Below are 18,987 nucleotides of genomic sequence, written 5' to 3' on the forward strand. Positions count from 1 at the left end.
TGAAGGCGAGCTACTAAGTCGGAAATTGGTGCAATACAATCATATAGCTTACTTTCTGAAGTGCAGCAGTTCTTGTACTCTGTGTGTGATGTTGTGGATGTGCATAAGCGAAAGTAGTTTCGATTAAGATTTCGCATCATTTGCTGCTAAAGTTTAAAGATTCATTGTTCGTTATCAACAAGATTTTTGGCGACGTAGAGTATGTAGTTGCTTTTAGCTACGTTTGTTCGCAGACAACTAGAGCCTGGCCAGTTCAACACTTCTCGTAGAATAAAAACAGATGTCTTGTATATTTCGCATTTAGACTCGATTATTAAGACATATATATTCAGACAATGAAGCTGAAAGCTAGCACTTCTTTTATTCTTTAGTGTGTACGTACACAGAAACAGCTACCACAGAAAAGCTGGTCTGTGACACATGCTGTAATACCCGTTCGGGTTTATTTACCTATGCAGAGACGATGGGAAAACTGCAGCGCCTATCATCTCTACTCTGGATCGGTTGTGACAATAAAGTGCAGATACACCTACAACACTTCATCGTACCAAGGGTGAGTAGTATGTTTCATGCAAATATCTTTTTTCTCTGAACATTCAAGTCATGTTTTTTTCTACGGGGTGTAGCCCTATTAAGACTTATTGCGAGTGTCCGGATTTGTTTAAATGTACAATGTATAAGTTATATAAGAACCCAGCAAAAGATAAAATGAACTGGGAAGTATTTTCATGTTGAATCAAAAAATTGTCCAATGTGGTATTTATTTATTTATTTATTTATTTATTTATTTATTTATTTATTTATTTATTTATTTGTACATACTGCAACGCAATGAGCGCTATAGCAGGAGTGGATTAACAGAGAAAAATAATGCACAGAAAAGTGCGGTAGAACCATGAGGGTGACGGGCTGAATAGTTGAATAGATTAACTCGTGGTTGCTTATTATATATTGATTAATTGCAACAAATTCTCTGTTTTCAAATTTTTGTAATCAACCTGGAACATTCGGCATGAAAAACACCGCTAGCGATTTAGTAGAGACATGACTGCATCTCAGCACATAGAATCATGTGCTGTCTAGTTCGCCATCCATATGCATAAAATGTAAAAAAAAATATTGGTCAGCTTCATGCTGTTAACAAACATTCTTATTGCTAGAAAAGTATTCGCTTCGGCTTTTCAATGCAGTAATGTATGCGTATGCAATTACCAGTGAAGTGTAGTCATTACTACTGAGGAGCAGGAGGAGGAATGAACGTTTCTTGTGTGAAACAGCTAGAAAGTGTTCTTTCTTCACCTTTGGTGGGCGGCTCTCTTAGTCCAGAAAGCCGTTGGCTAATGCCGCAGCCCGGGCTCGGTCCTCCAGACCTCGCTGATCTTCCAGGCTCTGGGCCTTTAACATTGCCTCACACGTTTCTTCGATCGCTTATAGCGGTTCTGGGGCATCATCTTGACTGTTGTTCGCGTGGTGTGGGCACACCAACACCATGTGTTGGAGGGTGTCCGGTACCTCATAATATCGGCATAGGTATGAGAATTCGGTGGGGTGCATTCGGTGCATGGTAATTCCATGGACATAAGTATTCGTTTGTAGTCTGCGGAGGGTGGTGGCTTCTTCCATGCTTAATTTTGGATGTCGTAGAGGACATTGTCTTCTTTCCAGTCGGTAATGGTGCAATATTACGGCGTAATTGATCGGAATGTCCTCCACACTGGTCGCATTCCGGAGACCATGCGGCAGGAAATCCCGGCTGGTATGCTCTCGGGTGACAGCATGTGCCGCTTCGTTTCCTCCCACGTGTTCATGGCCTGGGGTCCATGCGACGCAGCTTTCGGGTAGTTCTTGGGCTCTCGTTATTTCTTTCAGAATCTTCAGTGCTGCGGCAGAAGTTCGGCCTTTTCGAAGGTTTCTACATGCCACTTACGATTCGCTCAAGATGATTGCTGTGTCTTTGCATGTGGCGATGCCGAGGACGATGGCCACTTCCTCCGCCGTTTCTGGATTTCTGGCCGGTATGGTGGTAGCGATTAGTTCCTTTCCTTGGTTGTTGGTTATGGTAATTGCGTATGCTCTTCTACCTGGGTATTTTGCCGCATCTGTCTATCTCGTGTTGGGGTCCTTTGAGTATTTCTTGCTCAGCGCTCTGACTCTTGCTTGTCTTCTGTCTTTGTGGTATGTTGCATGCACGTTGCGAGGCATTGGAGTGACCGAGATAGTGTCACGAAGAAGTGGCGGCAATCGGGCTTTCGCGTCTGAGCCTTCTATGAAGTTTTCGCTATATGCGAGTTTGCGAAGTACTGCTCTGCCTGTTTGAGTCAGCTTAAGGCATTCCAGCTGGCTGGCTCTGTGCGCTTCACTAATTTCTGCCCAGGTATAATGAAGGCCAAGTTTTAGGAGTTTCGTGGTTGAGGTCGTATAGGATAGTCCTAGTGCGCTCTTGATTGCTTTTCTGATGATGCTGTTGAGTTTTTCAATTTCAGCTTTCTTGAGGAGTAGATACGGGGTACCATATGTGATCCAGCTTATAAGGAGTGCTTGGGTTATTTGGACGGTGTCTTGCTCTTTAAGTCCTCTTCATTGGGGGGTTATACGCGGAATTAGATGGGTTACTTGGGTAAGGGTCCTCTGAAGCTTCGGAAGTGTAGCTGCGCCAGAACCGTCTTTATGTATTGTGAGGCCAAGGACGCAGCGTGAGCCAACTTGAGGGGTATCGATTTCATTCAGTGTGACGTTGGGATCTGGAGCGACGTAGGCTGCTGGTCTTCCCCGGCTCCTTGCCTTGAGTATAAGTAGCTCTGATTTTTCGGGGACGCACTGGAGCCCGCATCTTGAGAGGTATTGTTCTATCTGATCAATTGCCTCTTGGAGGGTAGTTTGCTGTTGGCCGGTTGTGGACGCTTTTGTCCATAACGTTATATCGTCGGCATATATTGCATGGCTTAATTTTTCGATTCCTTCGAGTTGTTGTGGGAGCTTAATCATGGCGAGATTGAACAGCAAAGGTGAAACTGACTGACCCTTGTGGAGTTCCTTTCTTGGGCATTTCGAACTTGTCGCTTCGGATGTTGCCGATACCCACCGCAGCCGGGCGATCATTGAGAAAGTCGTGTACGTATTGGTAGGTCCGGATTCCGCAGTTTGTGTCTTGGAGAGTTTGGAGGATTGCTTCATGCTTCTAATTATCGAAGGCTCCTCTAACATCTATCGTTAAAATAGAGAACTTTTTGTGGCGTTCTAGGTAGTCCAAGAGGTCTTCCTTAAGCTGTAGTAGTATATCTTGTGCTGAGAGGTGCTGTCGGAAGCCAAACATTGTGCCAGGCATGAGTCCTGAGGCGATGAGTCCTGAGGCATGAGGCGATCGTGAACCATGCGTTCAAGAAGCTTTCCAGCGCAGATAGTAAGGGATATGGGCCGTAGGTTGCTGATTTGTAGTGGCTTGTTGTGTTTTGGGATTATAATACCTTCTGCGTGCTTCCATTCTGCCGGGAGCTTAACTTTTTCCCAGAAGTTATTCATGTAGTCGAGGAGTCCATTTAGGGCCGTGTCAGGGAGGTTTCGTAGGATCTTGTTGGTCACCTCGTCATTTCTTGGCGATGTGTTACGGGTCGATTTGGCAAGGGCGGCATGAAGTTCAAGAAGCGTGAAAGGGCTGTCGAGGGTGAGATTTGGTTCGCCTTTGTACGGTCGGGGATCGGTAACCTTGGGGGCATTGTGTCTGACAAGATTACGCTTGATTTCTTCCAGAATTTGTTTCTCAGTTCCTGGATGCGAGTCAATGATTTTCTTGAGGTCGTGTTTTTGCTTAAGGTCATGTCTTTTCTGGTCATGTCTACTGAAGTTTCTTTTTTTTTTACTTTGCTCACCGCCGATTTATGCAACCACTGCGGCATACATGGAAGATGTGACCTCACGCTTTAGAAAAGCAGCATTTCTTTATTAGTTAGCTCACAGTACCAGACACGTAGAGCTCCCCGCATACGTTCCCGGGCACAGATTACTCTTGCTCAAGCTGCCGCTGCGAGGGCAGCTTGTGACGTAGGCAGTAACGTCACTAGCTTTTCATAAATAAAAGAACCAGCATAGCAACTGATTTCGTTGCTGCTGCAGCAAAGCTACGGGTAGGCAACGCATGCTGGATCTCCCGAGGAGTAGCGTGAAAACGAGGTGTGGCGTAGGGTAAAGAAACGGCAACATGAACGGTGGTGGCGTGCTGCCGCTGGTCGTATTGCCGCGGAATTGCAGCACAGGGGAAGTCCGCCCGTCCACATTCTCCTGCGGCTGAATAATGCGTCGGAGGAGGAATTGACAAATAAAGCATTGGCATACCCCTGCAGCAGCTGTAGTGGGGGTTTTCAACCGCTTCGCTGGAAATCCACTGCCGCAGGGCCGGCATTGTGAGTCAATTTACTTTTTATTTTGCCGACCTAAACACACAGAAAAAACATAGCTGTATTGGCGGAGTGGACGGCGATACCGTACTAGATGTATCACACGAGTGGAGAAACCAAGATTAAGCACGGCAATACGCAGCTCTGCGCTTACAAGCGAGACTTCCCCTTCACGAACGCGCGCCTCCAATTTTACCCGCGCAGAGCACGGGCCGCGAAAGTAGGCGCCGCTGCGTCCGGACTATCGGCACCGCACTTCCACCCCTCTCCCCCCAAAGTACTTCCCCTGTTTAAGTTTGAGCAGCCTTGGAGAGAAAGTGGGGGAAGGACCACTGCAAAGCGCGAAGTTCTCCGGGCGCTTCGAGTCCAGTGCATGCCGCCTAAGCCTGCCCTTTCTCCCTTGCGGCCAAGGTGGAAGGAGGCGCGCTGCGGGCTGCGTTGTTGCGACAAGCGAGCAACTTAGATGCTGTCAGAGTTTCTCCCCTTTTGTAGGTTTCGTCGGTGCACTTACCATTCTTGTTCGGCGTTCGTTCGAACCCTCCCCTCTTTTGCTTCGGTGTTCGGCCTTCTTGCGACAGCAGTCGCGGTCTGCCGTTCAGCGTGGCTTGATATCATAGCTGTGCTCGTTCGTTGGTCATGCTTCTGCTAAACAACGCTTCTGGCATTGTCCGTGATGAGTGGTACTACTGTTGCCACTGTGGAGTGACCGGTCATTCCAAATGCTCAGCTGCCAGCGCAAGCTTCGAGAAGAATGAGGCGAAGCAGAGTTATAGAATTCCTCTGGGCAATCGTACACTTCTACTGAACGTCGATTTAGCTGATTTTGATTTAGAGCTGATTTAGAGATCTGCTGAGTTTGAATCCGAGTGAGCCGCGCTGAGTAGAATTTCGGTGAGTCGGAGTTCGAGTGAGCCCTTAGTAAAAAGTATAAGTTGTGAGCGAGTCTGAGGGAGTTACGTTTATTTTGCCGACCTATGGACAAGCGCCTGAAAGCAAAGCAGTGTGGCACGCTTTGACGATAGAAATTTTTGGCACTGCGCCATGACGATACGTACGCAGCACGCAAGTGCTTTGCGGAACGTAGGAGCGCTTGTCGCGTTAGGGCTTTTAGCATTGCGAAATGCCTACGTACGTAAGTGGGCGTTAGACGCCGGGCGCGGCGGGGCGCATTGGCCGCGCCCGCCAGTACGTCGAACCGTCGGTTGAGCTAGACGCTGTTGATCTTGCAAACGTGATGTAACGTATGGGCGCGTTCCCGCTTCGTCGAACTATATTTAGACCTTTAAGGGACTCTACATTTAGTACGGATGAAATACACGAATCATATAGAGAAAAAACTTTAAAAAATTGGCTTAGTCTTAGCTAAGGTTAAGCCTCGATATCTCGAAGCGAAAAGGTTCGGTCATGCTTATGGTCTAGCTTATGGTTATGCTTTATGATTTAGCCTATGAATATGCTTACGGATTAGCTTATGGTTATGCTTTTTAATTTAGCCTATGGTCATGCTTACGGTTTCACTTATGGATATGCTTTGGTTAGCTTATGGTTATGCTATACGTGTGCGTTGTTTAGTTATACAAATTGCTTATCGATGATATATACCATAAGTTATGCAGGTTTATTAAACGTCTTTATTCATCATTGTTGGGCACATTGTCTTGCGATTTCTGTAAAGCCATAAACACAGCTATCTGTATCGGTAGTTTAACTCTCTTCTCCTTCCATGCTGAATGCGCACGCCTATTCTCTGGAAAGCGGTAATATAGTCGGCCTCCGCGATAAACACACGCTTGCGGCGAACGTCAAACAATAGACAGTTTTAGTACTGCGTACGTAGCGTACGCAACGGCGTTGCGTACGTAAGATCGCTGCGTTCTGCAAACTGCGCATGTGCAGAACGCAACACAAACGCTACGAGATGCGTACGCGGCCGCTGCGTACGCACGCATCCGATTCTTGCGTGCGTACGTAGGGAGCCTTGCGTGCTGCTCTCGTGGTTCTCGTTCGTTCGGGAGAGCGCGAGACAAGAGTTTCGAAAAATGGCGGTGTCGAAGGCGACCAGCGGAAGGCTGTTCTTTTCCGGGGCGTACGACTTGGCTTTGCTGCGCGAAGTAAACGCGCAGAACTCTTTCCAGGATCCTGCAAAGTGGGAAGGTATAACCAAAAATATGAATTTTGCTTTTACGAAAGTCTTCAGCGTGCGCTGTTTGCGCGAAAGGCTCGACCTACTCTTGGCGCAGTTCATCGGAAATGACCGTGCCAGCCCCAGAAAGCAAGTGTTTGGTCTTTATTTTTCTCTATGTGATTCGTGCATTTCATCCGCATTAAAAGTAGAGTCTCTTAAAGGCCTAAATATAGTTCGAGGAAGCGGGAACGCGCCCATACGTTACATCACGTTAGTCAGATCAACAGCGTCTAGTTTGGCCGACGGTTCGACGTACTGGTGGACACGGCCAATGCGCTAAGACGCGCCCGGCGTCTAACGCTCGCCCTCTTACGTACGTAGGCATTTCGCAGTACTAAAAGCCCCAAAGCGACACGCGCTCCTACGTTCCGCAAAGCCCTTGCGTGCTGCGTACGTATCGTCATGACGCAGTACTAAAACTGTCTAATGACGCATAGCGCGCGGCAGTGGCCACCTGCGCCGACTTCGAACACGCTTACGGAGCCAATTCCGACATACGCCTGCGCGCGCGAAGCGTGGTGTTGACTAGCGTAGTGAAGCTTTTCGCTTCAAAACCGAGTACTTGCTTTCTAAGGCTGGCACGGTCATTTGCGACGAACTGCGCCAAAAAGCAGATCAAGCCTTCCCCGCAAACAGCACACACTGAACATTTTCTCAGAAAACAAAGTTCCTATTCTTGCTATGCATTCCCACCGTGCAGGTTCCGGCAATGGCTTCTGCGCGTTCACTTCACGCAGCAAAGCCAAATCGTAGGCCATTCAAAAGTGCAGCTTTCAGCTGGCCGCCTTTGACGCTGCCATTTAGGGAAACGCTTTTGTCTCCCGAACAAATGATAACCACGAGAGCAGCAAGCAAGGCTCCCCGCGTAGGCAAGCAAGAATCGGATGCGTGCGTACGCAGCGGCCGCGTACGCATCCCGTACCGTTCGTGTGGCGTTCGGCACATGCACACTTTTCAGAACTTAGCGATCTTACGTACGCAACTCTGTTGCGTACGCTGCGTACGCAGTAACGAAACTGTCTAATAGGACTAGCCCCAGACAATCATTGCGCCAAACTGAGCTCGCCGGTAGAGTAAATGGTCTATTTGAAATTGTACAAAACGGAAGGTAAAAGAAGCATGGTATCCTTTTCAGCATGAGGGTAAGGAAGGGCGGATAATTGCTTCATAAGCGAGAATGAGGGTGAGGCAGGGCCGCCAAATTTCGCAATGTGAGGGTGAGGTCAGGAAGATACTTGCGGTGGGAAAAGAAAAAAATAAAAGCAACAAATGAGGGCATTAGCCCACCCCTGGCCAAAAGTGAGTGCGCGCTAGGAAACATGCGAGTGGTCTGACTTGTCTTGATTTAGCACAACTCGACTCAAGTATGAAGGAAGAGGACAAGTAACAGGAGGAGTGATTTAATAGTGCTCATCCTTTCACCCTTCCTTTTCCTTCATACTCACCCATTAAGCAGTACTTGTGTGGTCTGACCTTACGTTTCGCGTGGTACGAGCTAGTCGAGTGTTCAAACCTAATCAAAATTAGTGAGACAAAGCGGCAGCGACACCGATAAGCAGGTTGGCGAAAATTAGTACGCGGGCGGCAGCGGCCGAGCGTGAGGAAACAATAGTTTGCGTCTTCAGGAAGTGTGTCATTCTTACCGAAATTCGGAAGCAGATTTTTCCTTACATCAATCAGTTGATTAAACTGCACCAATAAATAAACACATAAACAGCGTATGAATAAGTGTAATGATCCAAACATTATGCGTGATCGGTGTAAGCTATCAGGCTCAGCCGATAGTAGCCGTCTATAGGAACCTTACACTCACGACAAGAGCAAGCTGCCGACATCTTCAAAGCCTTTGAGGAGCAGGCCTCGGTTGAAGAAAGAGTGTATGTAAATATGTCAACTCGTGCTCCGCTTCAGTTCCACGCACCGCCCACGACTGCAACATGTGGCTGAGATTTTCAGAGTGGCGTATGCCTTTCGCGGACTGCGTTTTTCCAGCACGCCCGATGAGTGGTTCAGCATCCCTTTCAGCTTGAAAGAATCGATGTGGTTTCCCACTTATTAATGTTGAGCCTCACTACCTAGTAAGGTATCATCACACCATTCAGAAATATTAGCAAGGTTAGGCTGAAGGGATATTTGATCAGTAATGTTATACGGCGTGATCATTTCTAAGTTTGATGAAATCTTTAAAAATTGCCTGTTACAGATGTTATATTTCTATTCCTCGAACTAGATTGTTCAGCAAAGCGGACATTGCTTGCACGAAAAGTCTAAACACATATTCAAGTAATTAACAAAAATCAACACTTAACTTCCTAATTAATGTTTGTGTGCCAGATATTGCAATTGCGATTTGTACCCAATGAAAACGTCAAACTTATTCATTTGGCATGAATTTCCAAAACAGCACCAGTTTGTGGATATGCGCCATAAAACTCACCTGCACTGTTGGTCCACTCACCTTTCTTAACAAGACGATATTTTATGCTTTGAAGCACGCAAGAAACAAGAACGCCGATGTGTTTCGTCACACATTTTGGAAAATTATATTTGGAAGCTGGTGTAATCCTAGAAATTTATTTCACTTGGATGCGTCTTGAAAACATGGAAGCCACAATTCCTAAATTGCAATATGTACCGTAAAGAAATTAGAAGTTTATTTAGTGAATGTTCGCTAATTAGTTTGGTATGCTTCGATTTCTCGGGATACTAATACCCGCCTCGGCGAATCATCACCATCATCATCAGCCACTTTCTTGTCCACTGCTGGTGAAGGCTTCTCCCTTCGATCTCCAATTGGCACTGTCCTCCGCCATCCAATTAGTGCCTGCAAATTTCTTAATTTCATCACCCCACTTAGTCTTCTGCCGTCCTCGACTGCGCTTTTCTTCTCTTCGCACCCATTCTCTAACCCCAATAGTCCACCGGTTATCTAACCTACGCATTATATGAACCGCTCAGCTCCATTTTTGCTCTTAATATTTATTAGAATAGCGCCTATCCCCGTTTGCTCTCTGATCCTCACTGCTCTGTTTCTGTCTCTTAACGTTACGCCTAACATTCCTATTGTTCCATCGTTCTTTGCGCGGTCCTTAAGTTGTTCTCAAGCTTTCTTGTCAGTCTACAACTCTCTGCCCCATATGTCAGCACCGGTAAAATGCACTGCTTATACACCTTCCTTTTCAATGATAAAGGTAAGCTTCACAGTCAGGAGCTGGCACTGCCTGCCGTGTGCGGTCCAACCCATTTGCATTCTTCTATGAATTTCCTACTCATGATCAGGGTTCCCTGTGATTAATTGACCTAGGTAAACGTACTCCTTCACAGACTTTACAGGCTGACTGGCGATCCTGAAATCTTGTTCCCTTAAAGGCTATTGATCATTATATTTGCCTTCCGAATATTAATCTTCAACCCTACTCTTACACTGTCTGTAAAGGTGCTCAATGATTCGTTGTACCTCGTCCCCAGTGTTGCTGAACAGGACAATGTCGTTTGCAAACCGAAGGTTGCTGAGACATTCGCCCTTCATCCTTACTCCTAAGCCTGCCCAGTTTAATAGCTCGAATACTTCTTCCAAGCCTGCAGTGAAAAGCATCTGAGAGATTGTGTCTCCTTGTCTGACCCCTTTCTTTATAGGTATCTTCCTACTTTCCATGTTTAGAAATAATGTAGCTGTGAAATCTCTGTAGATATATTCCAAGATATTTGCGTAAGCCTCCTGTATTCATTCATAAAGTCGATACCTCTGTATGACTGCTGGTATCGCTAATGAATCAAACGCATTTTCCTAATCTACGAAAGCAATATAGAGAGGCTAATTGTACTCTATAGATTTCTCGATTGTCTGTCTGATGACATTGTTGTGAACGCTTCTGTGGGCGCATACCTTCCTGAAGCCAGCCTGTTCTCTTGCATACTGAAAAAGCTTGCGCGGAGGCACGAGCACAATGCCGAGGAAAGACAAGGACGAGCGCTAACTCACAACTGAAATACATTCCAAACGCACGCACCAATAAATAGAAAACGAAAACAGAGCAAAACAAGACTATCATATGGAACATCACGTGTTACCCCACGCACCTTCTCTTGGTTGACTAACTCCAGTGTTGGCATTATTCTATTAAAAATTCTCTTGATGAATATTTTATACAGTACTGAAAGTAAACTGACGGGCCTATAATTTTTCAATTCTTTAACATCTCCTTTGTGAGCCTAGCTTAGCAGGACTCTTTCAGGATCTGTCAGACATTGCTTGGGATATCATCGGCCTTAGTGAGATTGGAAGAAATTCTGTGGCTTATACATTGCTGAATAACGGACATGTCCTCTGCGATAGAGGTCCCCTAGATAAGAACCTCCTATATGAACAACAGATAAGAAGCAATACAGGGTAGGATTCCTAATCGATAATGGCAAACCGGTCAACATTGACGAATTCGACAGCATTAATAAGAGGGTAGCCGTAGTCGTAGTCAAAGTTAATAAGAGGTATACATTCAATTTAGCCTACGCTCCAACATCCAGTCACGATGATAAGGAAGTAGATCAATTTTATGAAGATGTCAAATTAACGATGAGAACAGTGCAAACTCAGTATACTGTAGTAATGGGAGACTTCAGTGCAAAAGTGAGGAAAATGCAGGCTGATGAACAAGGAATTGGCAACTACCGCGTCGATTCTAGGAACGATAGTGGAGGGATACTGGTTGAATTCGCATAAAGGAATCAGCTTCTAATAATGAACACCTTCTTCAGGAAGCGTAGCAACAGAAAGTCGACCTGGAAAAGCCCTAATGGTGAAACAAGAAATGATATTGACTTCATACTTTGTGCTGATCCCAGCATAGTGAAGGATGTAGAAATGATAGTTAGGATAAAGTGCAGTGATCATAGGTTACTGAGGGCTAGGATTTACCTTAGTTTGAAGAGAGAAAGCAAAATTTTTCAGGAAGCAACAGGTCTACATAGAGGCAGTAAGGGTAAAAGCAGACAAATTCTGGATGGTACTCGTGAACAAATATGCAGACTTAGAACAGAGAGATCACGATCACATACAGCTAATGAATGAAGCCGTAACTAAGCTGGCTTAAGCAGCAATTGAAGAGGGAGGCAAGGCACCAAGGCAACCAGTACGCAAGCTCTCCCAAGTAACAAATGATCTAATAAATAAAAGACAAAAAAATGAAGGTGTCCAACTCAAGAGATAACAAAGAATTCGGGGAGCTGTCAAAATTGATCAACAAGGCGCAAATAAGTGATATTCGAAAATATACCATGAGAAAGACTGAAGAAGCAGTAAAAAATGGACGCAGCTGGAAATCAATGAGAAAGTAACTTGACATAGGGCAAAAGAAGATGTATGCACTGAAAGATAAGCAGTGTAATCTCATCAGCTATCTCGAAGATGCAGTAAAGGAAGCGGAAGAATTCTATGCTGACCTGTACAATACCCAGATGAATCAGGATACCTCCATTAGAAACAGCAATGAACAGGATACAGAAACTCCTCCTATAGCTAGCGATGAGGTCATAAGGGCCTTGGAAGACATGAAACGAGGAAGAGCGGCAGCAGAAGATGGAATAACAGTCGATTTCATCAAGGATGGAGGAGGCATAATACTTGGAACACATTAAACTAATCCAGGAAAAGGGAGACGTGAAATAATTGAAAAATTATAGGCACCATTAGTTTACTCCCGGTATTATAAAAAATATTTACCCAAATAATCTAGAATAGAATAACGGCAACACCTGACTTTTGTCAACCGAGGGAACAGGCTGGCTTCAGGAAGGGATACGCTACAATGGATCACATCCATGTCATTATTCAGGTTACAGAGAAATCCGCAGAGTACAAAAAGCCTCTCTATATGGCTTTCATTTATTACGATAAGACAGTTCATTTAGTAGAGATACCAGCAGTCATAAAGGCATTACGTAATCAAGGAGTACAGAACGCTTACGGAAATACCGTGGAAAATTTCTACAGAGGGTAAACAGCTACCTTCATTCTGCAGAAGCAGCAATATACCTATAAAAAAACGGTTCAGACAAGGAGACAGAATCTCTCCAATACTATTCACTGTATGCTTGAAAGAAGTATTCAAGCTATTAAACTGGGATGGCTTAGGGGTAACGATGGACGGCGAATATGTCAGCAACCTTCGTTTGGCCGATGACATAGTTCTATTCAGCAACAATGCAGACGAGTTACAATAAATGATTGAAGACCTTAACAGAGAGAGTGCAAGAGTGGGGTTGAACAATAGTATGCAGAAGACAAAGATAATGATGAATAGCCGGGCAAAGGAACAAGAGGTCAGGATCGCAAGTCAGTCTCTAGAGCCTGTGAAGGAGTATGTTTACCTAGTTCAATTAATCACAAGGGACCCTGATCATGAGAAGGAAATTCATAGAAGAATAAAGATGGGTTCGACCTCATACGGTAGGCAGTGCCAGCTCCTGACTTTAAACTTACCATTATCATTGAAAAGCAAGGTGTACAATCAGTGCAATTTACCAGTGCTGACATATCGGGCAGAGACTTGGAAACTGACAAAGAAGCTCGAGAACAAGTTAAGGACCGCGCAAAGAACGATGAAACATAAGAATATGAGGCGTAACGTTAAGAGATAGGAAGAGAGCAGTGTGGATGAGATAGTAAACGGGGATAGACGCTATTCTAATTAACATTATGAGCAATAATGGAGCTGGGCAGGTCATGTAATGCGTAGGTTAGATAACCGGTCGACCATTGAGGTTAAAGAATGCGTACAAAAAGAAGAGAAGCGCAGTCGAGGACACCAGAATATTAGGTGGAGCGTTGGATAGATGGATGAATAACTTTCTTGAAGTCCGTCCGTGCGCGCGATTAGTGCGCCGCGGGCCGCTCCCACGTTCAACCCACGAGCAATCAAATAAGAAAATTCGCGGGCGCTAGTTGGAATCGGTTGACGCAGGACAGGGGTAATTGGAGATCGCAGAGAGAGGCCTTCGTCTTTCAGTGGACATAAAACAGGTTGCTGCTGCTGATGGTGATGATCACAATTATGTGATGATGACATCCTTCCAGTTCTCTGGGACCGTTGAAGTCCATAGACAGTTAGTATAAAGGACCGCTTGTTCTTCAAGCATTATGTCTCCCCCATCTTTGATTCATTCGACTGTCATTCCATATTCTCCTGCGCTTTTCCCCGTTTCGTGTTTAAGGCCTTTCTAACTTCATCGTTGATTATAGAAGGAGCCTCTGTAACCTGTTCATTATCACTTCGAATAGAGGTATCGGGGCTGCTCTAGGTAGAATACAGGTCGATATAGAATTCTTCCGCTGCTTTAACTTTTACTATATCTTCAATATTGCTGATGGTATTAGCCTGTTTATCTTTCAGTGCATACATCTTGGCTTGTCCTATGCCAAGTTTTCTTCTCACTGATTTCATGCTGCGTCCATTTTGGAATGCTTCCGTAGTCTTTCGGGCGGGATAATTTCGAATATCCATTATTTTGTCCGTGTTGATCACTTTTGACAGTTCCCCGAATTCTATCTGATCTCTTGAGTTGGACAATTTCATTTGTTGTTTCTTTATTACGTCCTTCGTTATTTTGGAGAACTTACATACTGGTTGACTTGGTGCTTTACCTCCCACTTCAAGTGCTGCTTCTGAAGCCAGCCTTGTTACGGTTTCATTCATTGCCTCAATGTCATCCTTATTTCTCTGTTCTAAGCCTGCATATTTATTTGCAAGTAACAGCGCGAATTAGTCTGCTTTTACCCTTACTGCGCCCAGGTTAGCCTATTTCGTCATGACCAATTTTACTCTTTCTCTCTTCAACGTGAGATGAATTCTAGCCCTCACTACCTATTATCACTGCACTTTACCCTACCTAACACTGCTACATCCTGAACCATGCTGTGATTGGCAGAAAGTGTGAAGTCGATTACATTTCCCGTTTCACCATTAGGGCTTTTCCAGATCCACTTTTTGTTCCAATACTCCCTGAAGAAGGTGATCATGATTCTCAACTTATTCCTTTCCGCGAATTCTACAATTATCTCTCCTCAAGTGTTCTTATAATGGGCGTCGTAGTTGCCTAATCCATCTCAATCACAAAGATCATCCCATGTGCCTAAGGCGATTTTCAAAAATTCCATAGTACCTACAAATTATCGCCCTGTATTTACGGTGATAGCTGACGCATTCGTCGATAAACGTGCGGATATCGCAGTATAGACCTAAATGAAATGGTTTCAATGATATATGGTAATAAGGAAACGTGTACGTACAATTATTTTTGAGCAAAAAACGGATGCACGTGAAAAACAGAGAACAAGATCGCTTTAGTCACTTAAATAACGCCAAAACGGCTTTATCGTTTTCAGCCTCGTGACAAGTTCCCGGAGTCGGGGACGCCAACGCAGTGCTCGTTAGGATCCGGCAGCATAAGCCGGCACACACGGTTTAAATCAGATGGCGTGTACAATGTCCGTCGCAAAGTGTAAGAACGCCAGCTTGAGTACGACTAGGCCAATCCTATAAATCAGTGGTGTGGCTGGGAGCAAAAGGCAGTTGGGACTCTAAAAGTGGACCAGGAGCTTCTCTCACGTAATGCCAGAGACCCACGGGGATAAGGACTCGTGTGGCGGTGGTCGTACAGGAATTTCTGACATGCGTACAGCATCACAGATCGCCTGCGTGCCACAACACTTTCCGCGGCGTCCCGGACGATTAGATCGTTTGAGTAATTATTGTACAAATAAATCCTCTACGTCCTGACTGCGTCGCACTTCGCAGTGTCCTTGTTACCCTACTGCTGAGATCTCCACTTTACATAGGCACTAAACGTTGAAGCAAAGCTCATGTCAGGATGACGGCGAAATAAATGCGATTAGCATTGAAGCAACCTAGCAAGGCGCCCTGTGGCTTAAGACACCGTTATTTACAATGTGCAATGGTCAATTTCCACTGCTTCGTGTTCACTGCACACCCAAGCTCGGCAGCTGGTGCGGCCATCTTCGATAGCATCTCCTAACTCTTGAAATACTTTAGCTGCTATTCTAGTCATAGCGGAAACCACGGGGAGCTCCAGTATATCGCATTGGATTACTATGTGCACCTTCGGACTCCAAAAGAAGGATTCACTAATTGTGGCTTCCTAACCACAGCCGCTCTTGTCCCACCGGTCCTGTAGTATGTAGGAATTGGGCACAAAACGACAGAAAGCTGAGCTAGTTGGTAAGGATTCATTATGCAAAAAAAAGACCCAAGCCAGGCAGTATATTCTGCCAGGAAAACTGTGCGAAGAAGATCGTTATGCAGAAGAATTTGGCGCTACAGCTCGGACCCGAGAAATCTGCTAATTTGTTTCACATGTCCCCAAGATGGTTTTCGGAACTCTGCCGGTATTTTTATTGAAGACATTTTAGCCCTTTTAACATCCTACTTAGAATCCTCTTGTATAACTTTTGACCAGCAGTTCCTTCTGCAGAAATCTGGCACATGCATTGGATTCTGCCTAGCGCGAGTGCTATGTAATATGCTTCTTTCACAAATGGGCCAAATTCTGCTTCATGTTTTACCAACTAACAAGTTTTTAAAATCTTTAGATATCTGGACGATTTATTTATAATTTTAGCCGAGGACGCAAGCTTGAACTTCAGTGAAGGCGTGGGCGCGGCTTCATCACCATTTAGAATACCCAGAAAAGGCTTGGTTGTTACGAGTGAACTGCCTGAGGGTAAATTATTACAGTTTTTCATTCTGAAAATTGAGTTCTGTTCAGATCAGCTTTGTTGGGGTTATGCTACGTGTGCAAAGAATGGCTTCGGCCATTCGAGTTATCTAGTTCAAAACTGGTAAAAAGAGCAATTGCTCCACTCTACCTTGAATCCGCACTCAGTAAATCTGGTACTCACAAGATGCAGTCGACTTTCGAAAACCAATTGGCCACAATGGCTTCAGCTCGGTTCCATGCTTCGCTCGTAACGAAGACTCCGGAAAGCATCTTGCAAAAAAAAAAAAAAATGAAGAGAAGGGTGGCGAGAGCTGCGGCAGAGGTCCCTCAAGAAGAGGTCATACCCATGGCCGTGTCGTATGCGCACAAGTTGGCCCACAATTTGAAGAAGGTAGCGAGTAGGCATCGCTTTCCGCTCGGAGGCCTTTTCTCACGAGTGGGAAAAGGAAAGGAAAAAGAAAAAGAAAGAGGCTACGGAACCAAGCGCTGGTGAGAGCTCATGAAATGTGCCGTAGGGGAAGTATATGCAATTCCCCTCTCCTGTGGCTGTTCCTATGTACATCATACTGGGCGCTGTGTAATTGAGCGGATCAGGCAACATGAATGAAACGATGAGCAAAATAAAGAGGGCCCTAATATGTCTAAACATATTAGAAACTAAGCCTGGCGCTCTTGTGAGGCATACTTTTCGGACGCACGGATTCTGGCCAGTAGCAAAAATACGAAAACTAGGGAAATATACAAGCATTTTATATCAGTAAGAAAGGTAGCTTGTGGGTTAGTCAAACGTCCTTATCACTGTACAAGTCAGAAAAAAACGTTTGTTGAAAGTTCCTTCTCTTACCTCACCTGATGCTTGAGTGTGCTTGTTGCGCAGGCGCTGACTGAGGGTATATATGCATCCGTCTTCTGTAAAAATAAAGTAGTTGTGAGTGGTGCTCTCTTCCGTTGTTCTCTCTTGTATGTTGTTTTTTGACGTTTTGTGGTCACAGCAGGAAACTTTCAAGATTTAGTGTGGCGTCAAAGAAGTAAAAGCTGAACCAATCGGCTTGGGGCGTCGTGCCATTTGTATTCAGTGATGTATTACAGTCTGGTTCCATCTTTTCTTTTCTCTGTGCAGGCTGAGCTTCGCCATTGGAAACGTCAGTGGAGCCAAAACAGTAGTGAACTTCCCAGCGTATGCCAATACTGGCGAATCCTACGTGTTAAAAATATTTGTCGGCGAAACTGACTATAATATTGTTTCGCAAAACGAATCTAAATTAATCAATGACCAGTCCTTTAAAAACACCGAAACAAGGACTTATCTAGACTTCGAATCACACAACATCGTCTTAGACAACGTCTTCATGGTACGTATACAGGCATAATTTGTTTATTCTAAAATGGGCAAATTTGTGCACCAAGGACATCGCTCTGTAACAGTGGAACAAGAAAGATATGGGGGAGACCTGAAAAAACTGCAGGTGCATTCAGCTGCCTTAATAGCAAACTGCACATACGCGTAATATGTAGACTATGCACAATACAATGCTGTGAAGGCATTGCTGACGCATCCAAACTAAGTTGCCTAGATAAAATAAGTTTTCAAGGTAGCGCTATTCCTCCTTACCCGTTCGTTTCGTCCTCCAACCTCCTCCCCATCACTGTACTGATTCGCCCCCTAAAATGTTCAAAAATTGTCAGGGCTGCCTAGTTGCCAGCACTGAGCTAGTTTTTATTTTACGCCGCTAGCCATTGGCCCGCGCATGCGCTCGCTTCTATCCAAATTAACGCCTGTTTCTTGCTTCCCGTCGCCACAGCAATCAATCGTGAAATCAGCCATCGCGTAGTCTCATCTCATGCTGAGAGCTTAACATTAGGAAAGTTTCACTGCTATTATTGAGATCAGCTCTTCGTTTTGACGCTGTTAGGCCTTTAGAGGCGAGACATAGCTACAGAATTGGTTTTATTTTGACTTACAAGAGGGGGAGGGGAGCGGGGCACGTCATTAGCGCTGATGATGCGCTGGCGATGCCGAATGCGCAAAACCGTAATTGTTCACTGCATCAATAATTTACTACGCCCATCTGCTCTTTTACGGTTAATGATGAGTGTTACGAGCAAACGCTAACTAGTCTCCGTGCAGATGATGCGTCAAGGTTAAAGATGTTCAGAGGGGCGTTCGCTTTTGCTTTGACTGAAGCAAACAAGAAACTGTCGGGAATTTATCCTTTAGGTGAAGCAGGGCCCCACTGTAGCATATAAGTACGTGGCTCATGGTGAGCGTCCCAAAGCTTTTGCTGCGTCAGCGCACGGGGGAGCATGTACAGACAAGACGGCGAGCAGGCGCTGCTGGAGAGAGAGAGAGAGAGAGACTCTTTATTAGAAAAACAGAGAATTTCGCCAGCGCGTTTACAACCACTGGCATTCTGCTCGGTATAGGGACGGGAAGGGGATTAAACTATTCCAGAGGAGAGTGGGAGAATAAGAGAATAAAAAAAAGGAAGGCGCCTAAGCTTCGCCTTCAAGGGTGGAACGCCATAGCGTTATGGCACCCCGTTCGCACCGCCATCTCATTCACTCGGCATGCTCTTGAGTCACACAAAGACGAAATGTGCGCCTGAGCAAGCGGAACCAACCAAATAATTCGCTCTCTCGGAGGGAGAAAGATTCTACGCTAGCCAAACGTCGTAATCG

At 45.2% G+C, this 18,987-nt stretch overlaps 1 protein-coding gene across 1 annotated transcript in view; it reads left to right on the top strand.

The window, feature by feature from the left end:
• Positions 1–18,987, top strand: part of LOC135908327 (uncharacterized) — a 165,504-nt gene that overhangs the window by 118,020 nt on the left and 28,497 nt on the right. The window contains exons 5-6 of the mRNA XM_065440086.2: positions 459–553; positions 17,429–17,660. Coding sequence (XP_065296158.1) covers positions 459–553; positions 17,429–17,660 — 327 coding nt within the window. The remainder of the gene's footprint in view (positions 1–458; positions 554–17,428; positions 17,661–18,987) is intronic.

This window comes from Dermacentor albipictus, chromosome 6 (assembly GCF_038994185.2).
Source record: "Dermacentor albipictus isolate Rhodes 1998 colony chromosome 6, USDA_Dalb.pri_finalv2, whole genome shotgun sequence".
NCBI classification, from domain to species: domain Eukaryota; kingdom Metazoa; phylum Arthropoda; class Arachnida; order Ixodida; family Ixodidae; genus Dermacentor; species Dermacentor albipictus.